The 14,460-nt window shown below is 38.1% G+C and overlaps 1 protein-coding gene across 1 annotated transcript in view; it reads right to left on the reverse strand.

The window, feature by feature from the left end:
- LOC110022299 (diacylglycerol O-acyltransferase 1) overlaps positions 1–14,460 on the reverse strand; it is a 58,900-nt gene that overhangs the window by 17,962 nt on the left and 26,478 nt on the right. The window contains exons 8-10 of the mRNA XM_020721171.1: positions 657–758; positions 425–561; positions 143–224 (exon numbers count right to left, since the gene is read on the reverse strand). Coding sequence (XP_020576830.1) covers positions 143–224; positions 425–561; positions 657–758 — 321 coding nt within the window. The remainder of the gene's footprint in view (positions 1–142; positions 225–424; positions 562–656; positions 759–14,460) is intronic.

The following is a 14,460-nucleotide window of genomic DNA, read 5'->3' on the forward strand; positions in this document are numbered from 1 at the left end:
CAGGTCCAGCAAAATAAATGCATAGGAAAAGTTAAAAAAACACAATTAGACAAAAATTTTTCATACTATTAATTATTTCGCACTGGGTATAAAAGTCATGAAAATAATCTGAAAAGAAGTGCAAAATTGTAAATCAACCAACCTCTTCAATAGTCTTTGCATTCCACCAATCTTTATAGAACTCACGATCACCAAAGCGAAGGAGCTCTGCAAGAATGTTTAACCTGTAATGCATCAAAAAAGAGCACAAGTTAGCGGTCAAGGTGCCTTTTAAAACTTGGAACACGTTTAGAAAATAAATTAGAACCATATTCTTTCTACTGCAAAGGATGCCAAAAAAGGGAGTCAATAGGACCATAAAATTGGATTGCAAAACTGAGCAGTAAAACTTAATACAAAGATGAAACAGAATTGATTAACATACCATAAATGGAAAAAGCAATAGAACATGCAAAGCCACACGTACAAGGTAGGAACTGATAGCTTCAAGACTCTCTCAATAGCATTAAGAAAATTCCCCTTAAGTGGGTGTACAGAATTCTTGACAATTGGATTGATGTACTGAAAAATTATCAAAAGTATTCATGTTAAAATAATGTCTTAACATTCATTCCAAGGAAAAAAAAATTTTTTTTTTTTTTTTTTGGATTGCTTACCTGCTCAATAATGAATCCCATAAATCCTGTAAAAATTACCAACTTAATAATTTGACGAATCACCCAACCTCTTCTAATGCAAGGTGTGCGGGGATAGCTTGGCTAGAACATTGAAATAATATTATGAGCATTATCCGGAATATGCTTCACTCTTGGAAAAAATGAAAGATATTGAGAATGTTAAAGACGAAACTATTTCTTCAAAAAAAAACGAAAACAAGAAAGGTTTAAGAGTTAAGCCTGAAGTTCGGAATTAAAAAATCCATAAATATTAGAGAAAAACAAAAAAACTAGGTTAGCTTAAACTGTCAAATTAAATTTACAATTAGAAACTGGCTTTGTAGGCTTCGAAGAACACAATCTATAAATATTCGAGCAAGAAAAAATATAAATGAAATGAGTCACTACAATCATGTGGACTATGAAGGAAATTGCCAAAACTAAAATAAAGAAATGTAATGATTAAAATACACATGTGAAACCATTGATAGTGATTTTATAATAAAAATGTGACATACTTCAGTTAATGTGATTATAATATTGTCCACAGACTATATTGTTTGACACTTGCATTTTGCATTCCATATTACAAAGCCAAAATTATAAAAGCTACACAACTACAAAAGTAAAAAATGTGATCTATCCTCTCTAAGAAGAGAAAAAAGAGCATGATTCTCGTGTACATGATTCAAAATAAAACTATCATGTAATGTCAATTGTGCAAAAAAATGAGCCACTCTATTGTGCTTCTTGGAGATCAAATGAAACGGCGCCCTTTTTGTTAAAGGGTGTATTTTGCATTAAAAAAATCAAAAAGTACAAAGAGAACTATAAAAGCTACACAAAAGAAGTAGTTTGGTTAGCGTTGTCCATCACCACACTCAAAAACACGGGGTCACAAGAGTGAGCATCCCAAAGAAAAGACCTATCCAAAGTGAACCGAGAACAAAAATGGGCTCCTTTGTTACATTCTCTATAAGAAAAAACAAAAAGAACTTGTCTAAACTGAGAAAAAAAAGATATATCAAGCCCACTCTCAACCCTGCCAAACCTTAGCCTTCAAGCTTTCTTGAAAAATATTAATGATTGCTTCATTATCCCCCTCAATGATGATCCCCATAGTTTCAAACATCCAAGCTTGAAGAAGAGAGCCAACAAAAAGAACCGCTTCATATTCAACTTGTGAGTTGTCCTAATGTAGGAGATTCTTTCCAGGCGCAAGAATGATCTTCCCCTCTTCATCCCGGATGACCATCCCAACCCGACAATAATATTATTGGAGAGACGAGCGCCATCGAAGTTTAATTTAATCCAACCAGGAGGGGGGAACCAAGAAAGTTGTAAATCCAGCCTATTCGGTCGATTAGTGCCCCATTGCTCCTGGATGGATTGATCAGAGGTAATGGTGAAGGAATCCAAGACCATAGTCGCTATAACCATGGGTGAGCGCATCGGGTGCCCATGTTTCTTTGCATTTCGACCATGCCAAGAGTGATAAATACTGGAACAGTAGAACCTCCCAATGGAAGCATTGGCGCGTGGTAGGTATTTAAAGGCTTTGATAATATCTTCCATATTCTCAAAAGAACAGAGCAAAATACCCCATTTATGAAAAATAAAAAGATCTCCTCTAGCACTTTACACTTGCCTTTAACATGATTGATATCTTCAATATCTGGGCACCCCAAGGGCAATCCAAATCCTCCTCAATGCGCCTCTCGCAGAGCCAAGCATTAGTGGTATAGCCTACATGAAAACCCGCAACCAAAAAATATGTTCATATGGTTGAAGCTGAAGCTTATTGCGCCAGGTATAGTCAACCGATGAATCTTGGAAAAGTCTATCGTATGCCAACGAGTTAATAGTCCTACCCAAAATGGCCGGAAAAAATGAAGGTCTACAGGCTCCCCAAAGGTTGCAGCTGTAAAATTAATTGAACAAGAACATCTCCAAACAAATTTTGAGGGGCGGAAACATCCCAGTGTCCCTCTCGTATATAAGAGTAGCCACTTAAATTGCAACAGTTTCCAGCAGATTTATAAAATTGGGTCGTCGAGAGAAAAGAAGGTCTAAAAGTCAAATTTGTTCATAAACATTAACGTCCCTCCCATGGCCAATCTTCCATCTTATTATCTTTGAAAGGCTAGAGGCCCCATTCACAACAATTTTCAAACCTACAAAAACTTTTCTGGGCCAAATAGAGCTTCAGTATTTCTCGCATATTTCTCAGCTACACACTTGAAAGCTAATTGATTCGGTTTATTGAGAAACTCCTAAGTGAGCCGAGCCCACAAGATATCCGCCCACTAGTCAGATGTGTGAAGGCCCAAGCCACCCGCCTCCCAACTAATATAATGAAGGCCTTGAGCTTGCGGGCCTTTGTCCCATAAGAATTTTCAGCTCAGACTTGCAATGCCACGAAGAACAGCTTTTGGAGGTTCAAAATTTGTCACTTGGAACATTGACATGGGAAGAAGGGGTGTTCGTACCAAAATAATTCTACCAGCAAACGAGAGGTGCCAGTTCCCCCAGGTTTGAATTTTGTTAAAAGCATTACTAATGAGCTTGTTGAAGTCAGATTGCTTGAGTTTGCTCAGAGCCAACTCGACACCCAGATAAGCAATTTGATCAAACTTTTTGTAGCCTCTGGCTACCTTGTTTTTCCACCACTGAAGAGTTTTTTTACTAGTAAGGATGGAGGACTTCACCTCATTAACACTTTGCCCTGTCCATTTGCAATAGTGAGCAAGAATTTCCTTGATTAATTTGGTATACTTCATAGTGGCTTTCACTGTGAGAAGAATATCACCTGCGTAAAGAAGATGGGAGATGCGGGTCCCATCCTTCATCAAAGAAATCTCAATTAGTGTCTCATGCTGGTGCAATGCTTTGGAGAGAAGCTCAAAAGAAAGGATGAATATGTAACAAGAGAGTGAACAGTCCTGCCTAAAGCCACAATCCGCATCAATCCAAGGCATTCTTTTGCCATTAATCAAAATAGCAAACTTTAGGTTCTGGATACATTGAAGCACCCAGTTAATGAATTTCACCAGAAATACAAAAGCTTGCATAACATGGTTGAGCATTATCCAATTCATATGATAATACAAGTGTTCCATAGCTACTTTAAGAGCTATAAAACCCGCCTACAAGGTAAAATGTTGAAACTAACAAGCAATCTCATTAGCGAGGAGATAATGGGAGGAAATAGATCAAGTTGGAACAAAGGCATCTTATTCCTCTGCTATTATGTTGGGAAGAAGGCATTTAATCCAATTAACAAAGTAGCTATGACCTTATAAATCAACTAGCATAGACTAATTGTTTTGAATTTAGAAGGTTTATCAGCATTCTCAACTTTGGGGAAGAGCACAATTACAGTTTCTTTCCAGCTTAAGTTCATAGTATTAGTAGCAAAGTATTCCCAAACCGCATTACAAACCTACGTCTTAACCGCCTGCTAGAATTTATTAAAGACGGAAATTGTTACACCATCCAACCTCGGGGTATGATTATTCCCAAAGGAGTTCACGACCTCCCAAATTTCCACCTCAGGAACCTCACAACAAATGAAATTTTCATGCATAGAAACCTGCATGCACCCATGGAAAATAGGCCAAGCGAGTAGCTCAACCTCATTACCCGTCTAATTATTTCCAAAAAGTTGGAGAAAAGCCTACATGATAAAGTTGGGATCATTTAGCACCTCTCCAGATTCAGACACAACACCTTTGATCTGGTTGGTCGATCTGCAAGCATTAGCGACTGACTAAAAGAAAGCAAAATTTGAGTCACCTTCATTCAACCATCGCAGTGTGTTGTTTCTACCGAGCATTGATTCTGGCGAGAGTGGCGCTCAGCCCATGTGACTTTAATCTGAGAAATCTCTCCAACTCTTCCGTAAGTCCTTAGTCAGAGCATTCAGCCAACCAGAGTTCCTTGGCCTCCTTTTCAAGTCTCACCTTAAGAGTGCTTAATTCTTTGATTTTATTTTTACTCCAATAAAACAGAGCTTTAAGAGTACGTTGACATTTCTTCTGGAGAAACTCCACATAAGTGTCAGGGGCAACAGCCTTCCAGGTTTCCCTCACAATTTTCCAAGTTGAAGAGTAAGTCAACCAAGTGTCTTCAAAATGGACCCCTCATCTCTAAGATTTGTCATCCCTCACCTCAAGATTGAAGAGAATTGGACTATGATCATACTCGAAGCGAAGCATATGTTGAACATAAGCATTCGGCTTCAAATTGAAGGCAGCAATTAATTAGGAAACAGTCATGTAGAAACCATATGCAGCTTTTTCCAGGCTTGTTATTAGACCATGTGAACCGCGGCCCAACAAATGGACGTTCCCGCAAATCATTGGAAATTTGGAAGTCAATCATTTCACAAACACCTAAAGAGTTTATAAACCTCTTCCGACGTTTCTTATCAGCTTGTGCCGTGATGCAGTTATCCCCAACCACCACAGGAGCCGAGAGATCCAGACGAGCATAAAGCTTACTCCAAAGATTTCTCCTCACCAGATAATCCTTATTGGCATACACAAAAGTTATGAAACAGCTGGAGTTAGCAGGGAACGAGGCAGTACCACAAAAAAATTGATGACAAGCTTCTTTAATATTTAAAAAAAACAAGATCCCGTCCCCAAATAGAAAGAATCCCGCCATGAATAAGCTTGAGCAAGTTGATGAAAGAAATTCAAGTGCTTACTCAAAGCCTTCAACTTTAGTCTCAAGCAACCCAAGTAAATGAACATCATGACCGCTAACAATTTGAGTCAGGTAGTTGCTTACAGCTGCCTTGCGAGCACCCCTGCAATTCCAACATAAGATTTTGGCCCATTGATTCACTAAAGGGGAGACGCCATCAACTTTTGGAAGGGTAGATTTCCTCTTCCTAAATGTGTTTTCAATTGGCCCTAAAAGCTTTAAATATTTATCAAAATAGGCCTTAGAATTGTGTTCCTTACTTGCTTTATGTTTCATAAATGTGTTTACGGGCGTGCCGAAAGGTGGTCTTAGAAGGCTTGCTCAGTTGCACCATAACAAGGGGCGGTGATTCCACGATTTGAGGAACCTGAACAATCAAAAGAAGGTCCAGCCCAACTTCATTCTCATTCGAAATGTCTGCATTCTGGATTTCAGTAAGACGATGCAGCTTAGAGAAAGTCTTCGAGCGAGATATCTGCTTGCTCGTCTCAACATTCTATTTTCGATTAGCAGTTTTGGTCAAATTCTTCCTACGAGAAACCATAATCCATGTACCATAACCCGCATCATCTTCCACATCCTGAAGGTTACCTTGATTTTGAGATAAGTCATCAATAAACCCAATTCCAGCTTTCAAAGGTGTTTCGATACCAAAATTGTACCCAAGTGAACACTCCATAGGGTTACTAGTATCCTTTCCCAGATTATTGTCTTGCAACAAGTGAAAATTACCAGGTTGCATAACATCCATACCTTCCAATCCAGACAGGTGGGGGTAGGAGTTATTCTACGGCTGTGCAATCACTGGAGGTCCAGATGCCTTGTTAACATCCTTGTGCATATTGCAACGGTCCATCTTATGCCCCTCAATGCCACACTTGAAGCAAAATTGATTAATTCCTTTATATTCAGCCCACTGCAAAAACCTTCCATGTCTCCCTCGGATCCAAACTCCATTGGGAAGTTATTGAAGAGATCCATTCACACAAACACCCGAGCATATAAAATTCGGCCCCATTTAATAGTATAAGCATCAATCCATAATGGTTCACCAATCATAGTCGCAATACAAGTAATATTGTGGTTATCCCAGTAAAGCAGGGGGAGCTGCGAAAGTCAAATCCAGATTGGGGAGGACAAGCCATCAGGTTTGGATTAAAGGCAATGGACCATTTATCAAGTCCAATAATGAAGCCAGTAACAAACCAGGGATCCCCCTTAAGAGCTTCATAGCAGGCTTCAAGGTTGTCAAAGAGACAAAGAAAGCAATCGTTAGTAACCATGAAAATTTCAAACTCACCCAAATGAGACCACTTTCAATACATTTCGTTACGGATAATCGGGTAGGGTAATCTTCAGCCCAAAAGCTTCAACCACAGCCTTTTCAAGACGAGCTTGATTCGCATCAACGACATCATCATCCATTAAGGCAATCATCCCGTCCTATGAAATGTGCGAACATTCCATCCTCTCTTGAACTTGGAAGTGGGCAGGTTTCTTCTAGGAATTGTTGGTGTCCTTAACCGAAGGCCATGGAGGAGCTCAAAATGAAGGAACCCTTAAATTCTCTCCACCATGCTTCTCAGAGGGGGAGTTAGCAGGAAACGTGCTTCGAGGCCAATGAGCTACCAAGTTCACTATTGATTAATTTTTGGAGATTCAATCCAACATTGCTTGTGGAAACCGTGGTTGGGACAGTAGTTTGAGCACCTTGAGGGCAACTCCTACTATCTAAAGCATTCTAATCCAAAGAGGATGGCGTTTGCACAACCGCATGACCCGCCTCCCTAAGGACCATTGATGTAATTCTCCTTGTCACAATCCCTCGGGGGGGAGAAAGGAAATACTGAAGAACCTTTCCCTGCGTAGAACAATCTTGCATATAGTCAACCACCAAGGGAAGATCAGCCATAGCAGCGTCCTCCTCTTTCCTGCTATTCCTACGAGTGACAACCGTGCTTCTCCAATTTCCATGGGCCCTCATATCATCCCGACTTCCATCAGAAACCAGGTGAAGGCTGCTTACGGGATTCCTTTCCATTGGTGGTTTGAAAAGCCAACGCCTAGACCAAATTATGCTCCAACACAATTTATAGTGCCTCCACAACCATAGAACCCTCCGCTCCATTACACCGCTCAACACAAACATCGAAAAGATGATCTTCAGAGACTTCCTTAAAGATCCCGAAGAGATACAAGATGAGAAACCATTATCTCTCTTATCACCCGCCGAAGATCATACATGATCTCTGAATCCGGTCTCCTCAACGTCATGAGTGTAATCAGCAACACCACCATGAATTCCCTTTCCAGCACGACTTTCACCATCACGAGAAGAAGTTCTAGTTCCTTTGCTGCTGCAACTACCCTCACTCATGGCTTGCAGGTGGCCACTATTTCCCGAGGGGACAGTACCACATGCGTCACCCTTGCCGATAACTTCCGAAGGAAGACGAGCTTCCTCTTGGCCAACCAACGAAGCAGCTTCTAGTGCCCTCGCATAGTCCTTCACACTAACCAGAACCCCCCAAACTCCATCATCAATATCCTTCGCACCTCCACCCCCACTCCGGTCCTTAGAGTGAGGTGGTGACCGCCAGCCACCCCCTCCATGAGCCATAACCTCTCACCAAAGAAAACCCTAGTGAGAGAAACTCTCGTCTCATGCTAAAACTCTCTTGGAAGTCACATGTTTGAACTAAATAAGAAAAGTAATATCTGAGTTGTTATGTGATTGGCCTACTCCTTTCATCAATTCATTGCTGCAAAAAATTGATGACATTTGGAGGATGTGCTAGAAAGAAGGGAGAGATAGCTTCGAGGGCTGGCAAGTATCCCAATGCTCATGTAAATGGAAGGAGTGTGTGTGAATGAGAGCCTCGAAAACCATGACTGTTGTAATGGTAGAACAAACATAAGTTTTACCATGCTTTTTTTGCATTGCAGGCTTGCAGAATGGATGAATACACAACAAAAAATACTAACCAAAGCAATCTTGGAGGCTCTTGGCTTTGGATAGAACACAGGTAGCCTCCTCCAAATTACCAAAAACAGGTACAACAACTCCCCATCTCCAAATTCTACTTACCTCCAAAATAACTTTGAATTGTGCTGCAATGTGTGATCTATCTTCAATCTACTGGCACTCCCAAGGTCAGCTATGAGTCTCGGCAAACCCTCTTCCACTAAGCCAGTCATGGGTAGAGAGTGCATCAAGAATCAGTCACCACCACATGTGATCTCTAGGTTGTAACTGTAACTTCGCAAGCCAATTGAAACTCTCAGTTGGCTAGGAAACAAAGCCTTGTAGGAAAAAGCAGTAATTGATTTCCCCCGACAAAGTTCAAGACAGTTCAGGCTGATCAGCTTCGAAATTGACATTTAGATGTCCAAAATATGGTTAACGAGTACCTCACCAAAGAAAGAATTCAGCCAGCTACAGTCCCAACTCCAGATGGCACCAAAGAAAGAATTCAGCCAGCTACAGTCCCAACTCCAGATGGCAATCAAGCTTGGAAATTAAAGCTTCTCGCTATGGATCATATAGCTAACGGTCTATCAAGGATCCAAGCCTGCCAGAGAGACTGGACACTTGCCCGTTCAGCCACCTTCCACTAAATAGTAGCCTGCAGATGCACTTCCCTAAACTATGGGAGGATTGGGACATTAATTAGCCCTTTGGGCTGTCTCACCGCCACTCTTGGTGTTCCCCAGGCAAATGTGAATGGGGCCTTACTTACATCCCATGAGGCCAGCATGGGAGTGGTCGTTCAAGGTGTAAATGAGCCAAGCATGAGGAAGCCCAAGGCATGTTCATGTTTGGCCCCTTTTTTTTTTTTTTTCGTGGCTGACATGTGTTTGAAATGACAAGCAAATAATCTGTTCAGCTCGAATTTTTCAAATCAACTCGTGTTTAGTTCAAAATTTAGCTCAAATTAAAATTTCAAAAAATAATTTTTAATACTAAAATATTATCACCCAAACAAATTACTTCACGCACGCGTGAAACGACATAAAGCTAAGAACTCACAAATTTCTCACCTTCGTTTTCAGAAATAGGGGATTGCTTTGTAGAGGTAGGGAAGCATTTGGAGCACTGTGGCAATACTTAGGTAGAGTTGGCATCTATCATTTCTATCAAAAAAAACAGGGAGCTTGGATGTTTGGACGCAAGGGATCGTCATTGAATAGGGCAACAACAAGATAATTGACTATTTTAGACAATGTATGGCTGAAATGAGGTGGAGTATTTGACCATAATACAGCCTAGATATTGCCTTCCTCTTCTTATTCAGACAAGTGTTGTTTTACTTTGTTTCTAGAAGCACAATAGAGCAGCTCATTTTTGTGCAAACCTAGTCTTAACAGAATAGTTTTCTGTTGAAACATGTACACGAGTGACATGCACTTTTTTCTCCTATTAAGGAGGATCGATCTCACTTTATACATACATAGTTGCATAATTTTGTACTCATTTTTGATATTCTGAAATTGAATGCAATTCGTAAGTATCAAAAATGGTAGCTATAATATATAAGCTATGATGTTAATAGATTATTTTTAACCATTTATTTTGACTTAAAAAAATTTTCAAACTATGAGACTTACGCGTTGGATTGCACCGAAGCTCATGCCTAAAAAAACCTCAATACCCAATTGTATAATTTTAAGCTGTGCTAAGCAGAGGATGAAAATATATGGTGAGAGCAAGCAAAATTGCTTGAAGTTGCACTCAGCCTTGATCCAGAAAGAGCTTTGATCATTAATAAGAAGGTTGAACTTAGAGAGCTCAATAAAATGAACGGCCAAGTCCATGAAGTTTTGAGGAAATTCATGGCTTGGAGCACCATATGGAATGTGAGCTTTGAAAATTTCAATCGCTCCCCAGAGCCCTTTGCATTTATTTTTTATTTTATTTATTGTTGAGAGCTTTTGAGGCTCAAATTTTCAAAAGGCGGATTAAATTGTGGATAAGACATTACCCAAAGATTTTACCCTTATTTTATGACTTTTTGATCTGAGATTTGAGGTTTCCATAGGTGTAAGCTCTAATTGTTAACTACCCCTCCAAATAATGGGAGAGCATTTTCAATTAAGACTGATCATTAAAAATTAAATATTCAACATTTAAAATCAGCACACTTAGCATTTAAGTTCTAAAACTATCACTTGAAGCTTAAAGCAAATGGTGAGGAAAATGATGATGAAACCCGATCAAGATCTCATAGTTACGTTGTCTTGAGTCGTCATGGTCCCTGATATATTTGGTCAGAAGAGGTAGGCGACCAAACCTAACTAAATGATTCTTATCAACAACTATGGGTTGTGTCGTTCAAGAGGCCCTTGTAGATCCAGGGTAGATGTTTGTCTAAAGGGACAATTTTAAATTGACCTTAGATGACATAAGGCTTTATGCCAATCAATTGTATCAAAATGGTTCACAACTCAAAGAGTCGAAAGTCGTTGAGAAACATAAGAGCTGCAGGCGAGACCGTAATATAACAGTGGTTTGTCGGCAACCACCCGGTCAGAAGGCTTTGGTCATAACTATTACTTTGTGGTGTCATTTGACGACAGAACCATGTGAATAGAAGACTCAGACCATGTCCTTACTAGCGTGCAATTGTTTTGATAGTAAATATAGGGATAAACTAGATATGAGATCTCTTTGTGAGCTGAATCAATCAAAAATTTGTCACTCTCGATAAACTATTGCAGGGGTTGGATGGATTTTTTTTAGCTTCTCAGTGCTCAACTTAAGAATATTTTGGTTGGCTATTTTGAAATTTTTAATTTTAAAAATTGACATTTCTGGTTGAAATTTTCAATCAACACGGTCATTATTGGGGATAGTTCATTTGAAACTTATAATTGAAGAGGGATTTGATTTTGTTAATTTAGTTTTTTTTAGGATATAAGTCATGTTAACTCCTGTCTCTATAAGAAGGATCATCAGACTAAGTGATTTGAACTTTATAAATTCTTATCTTTATAAGCGCACTTCATATTTAGGGTGTTTTGTTATGAATTTCTTCTCCGTGGGATGCTCCTCTTCTTGCCTGTGGTATAATTCACCCTCACCATACCTTTTAGGATCTTAAATCCTAATTTATTTGTAAATTACACTTAAGAATAGAGCTTACGACGAGAGATGAGTGAACGGTAATAAACAATAATATCTTTATTCACAAAACAATCTCCCTACTTTAGAGTAGAGAATACAATATGATGATGTTACATTTTTGTCATTGTTTTAAAGAGGGTTGTACAAGGTATTCTTGGTACTTTACACGTATAAGTCTATCGCTCAACGACTCTGTCTGCTTGGTTGGCTAAGCCTGATTGACTTTAGATCGGCAGGACTGATTCAGTCGGCTAGACTTGACTGGCGTTGTCAGTCGGCTAATCTAGTCTAGTTGTCAACCTAAGATAAAAGATGGGGGGACTTCTGAGCATCCTCGGTATGCTTGGAGATGCGGAGGGACTGGGTTTTCCCTCTGGTCGACTTCTTCAAGATGGTTGGCCTGGGTGCCTCTTTATCTCGTTTTTGACCAAACGATTCGAACTCGGATCATTTTCTTAGCTTTTTGTCATTCTCGTGGCTCGGTCGGCTTTGGCCTTACTGGCTTTGGCTCGGACGACTGCAATAGGTCGGATAAGTGGGCTTCACGTTCTTACGTCGATGGGTCACCCCTCATTGTACCCTTCTCCTTTGGACCATTAGATCTCCTCGAGATCAATGCTGGCACCTTTTCGATATACGACATCGATGAGATAGGCGGAAAAAGTATTACACTAGGTCTCATCAAACGAGAGTTCAATAGCTTGAAAAGCTAAGGAATATATTACTAGAGCCAAGGCCATTTGGTAGTGTCGATTCGTAGTTAGATGACAAACCATACATTCTGTGTGTTTCACGCTTCAAAGCATAAAAGCTTGTTTGCAGTTAAAGTTGTGTTTTGTGCATTCATAACACTACTACAAATTCAACAAAGAGAAAAAAACATGAAGCCAATCATAAACAATGGCCATATCAACTGATACAAGCTATAATATATTTAATATATAAAAGAAATCAAACCAAAAAAAATTACAAACTTGTAACCTCATTGCTTGCTAGAAAATAGAAAAAATAAAAATAGAAAAATAAACAATTAGCAAGGATAGCCCTGTGATAATTCTATATGAAAACAATATATGCTTTATAGGGAAAGCCCTATATAACTGGACAAAATAATTAACAACATAAAGGATAACCAATCAAAAGAGACAGTTTCTTTAGTCATATCCTAATAGCTTGGGTATATAACCCATCAAAAGAATATTTTTATGAAAAACATGATAAAATATGAAGACCATCAAATAAATAATGACTTTAGCTTGTAAAATTAGCTACTTAGCTACTTAACAAAGAGCCAAACACCACGAATACAGAAAAGAAAGCTTAGCCTTCTTCATACTATAAAGAGAATTAAGAGTGTGTGCTCCCAGCTGTTCTCATTTGACGACAATGGCAACCATATAATAACTAATTTGTAAAAATAACAGTATAGGTTCCTTCCTATCCGCACACCATTGATATCTAATCCATAAGAAGCCTTAGAGAAGAAAAAGCTTTTGCCATCATCACTAAACCAAAAAAATAATAATAATAACAAAATTTAGTTAATTGCTTCTTCATGACTATTTTTGGACGTGCCACTACGCTTCGCTCTTTGTACGCTTAAATAAATAAATTCTTGTGCATTTTCTTGTACTTAAGAAAAAAATTAATAATCATCCAAATAAAATTTTTGCAATAAATTTGATATCATCAATACACTTGATTAAGAATCACGAAGATTAAGAAAAAAAACGAGATTGTAACAAATTTGGCCAAAATCAAACAATTCACAAATCACAAAATCTTTAGAAAAAAATAAGCAATTAAGAATTCAAAATATAAGAGATCCAAGTAATATGTCGGTAGTAGAAGATGGATTCCTAAGAAGTTCACAATCAATACTTGCCCTGCTAAAAGAGCTTGCATTTAGCTTAGCATTCAAACACAACAGCAATAAATCTTTATCCCATTTAAAGAGCTTGCATTTAGATTGGCACTAAAACTAGAGGGAAAAAATTATTAAACTAGAAAGATTGATGGTGTTAATGTCTTAATATCCTATTTAATTACAAAACATTTCTCCAATAATAGAAAATAAATCGCTAATATGGATATTAAAAAGCTTGGCAACAGAAAGAAGAGGAAGCAAATAAACTCGAACGAGACTCACAAATAATACATCATGTCATGTGCTAAAGTTGTGCATTATATTACTCGCTAAAGTTGTGAAGGTCTTACACATAATATGGCTTATGAAGTAAAACAAAAGTGACACATAATATACTAGTTCTAGATGAAAACCTTCAAGTGAACATGGGTAGAAGGCAGAAAAAAAGTCGCATGTGAATTAATCATGGAATCAAAACCATCAAACAATAAAAAAAAGGTTGATCCAAAAATGGTTAATCATGACCATCCATTAACAGTAAACCAAACCAAACCAAGGGTCGCAGTACACATTCCATCATTATAAAAATAGCAATCATAAGCATAATATCAAAATAACTTAAATTTGAAATAAAGCACCTAACTTAAGAAAGCCAACTAAAATGATCATTGTTCTATTTATTAATTTATGATCTCAGCACATGGTTTTTATTTCCAATGAGTGTAGATCTCTGATTTCCATCAAATTTGCACGACTTGGAAAATTTTTGCTTTGACAAATAAATATTTAATATTTATCAAACAAATCAAGGCAAAAGAAGTGTGCTTCTTGTAAAGTAATTCATGAATCAACCTAATTAGATTAGTCATGTCAATGCACTGAATACATCTAGTATCCACTATTATAATTTAATTTTCAATGAATAATTTCAAGCAAATTAAGTAAAATGACTACTACTTGTACAGGCAAAATATATAATATGCTAAATATAAGTATGCATTCTAACAATACAGAAAAAAAATCTATACCTTATTCCTAGAGTTAGAGATAATAAAGAACATATGAAAGATATAAAACATATATATATATATATAAATATATAT

This window comes from Phalaenopsis equestris, unplaced genomic scaffold (genome assembly GCF_001263595.1).
Source record: "Phalaenopsis equestris unplaced genomic scaffold, ASM126359v1 Scaffold000180, whole genome shotgun sequence".
NCBI classification, from domain to species: Eukaryota; Viridiplantae; Streptophyta; class Magnoliopsida; order Asparagales; family Orchidaceae; genus Phalaenopsis; species Phalaenopsis equestris.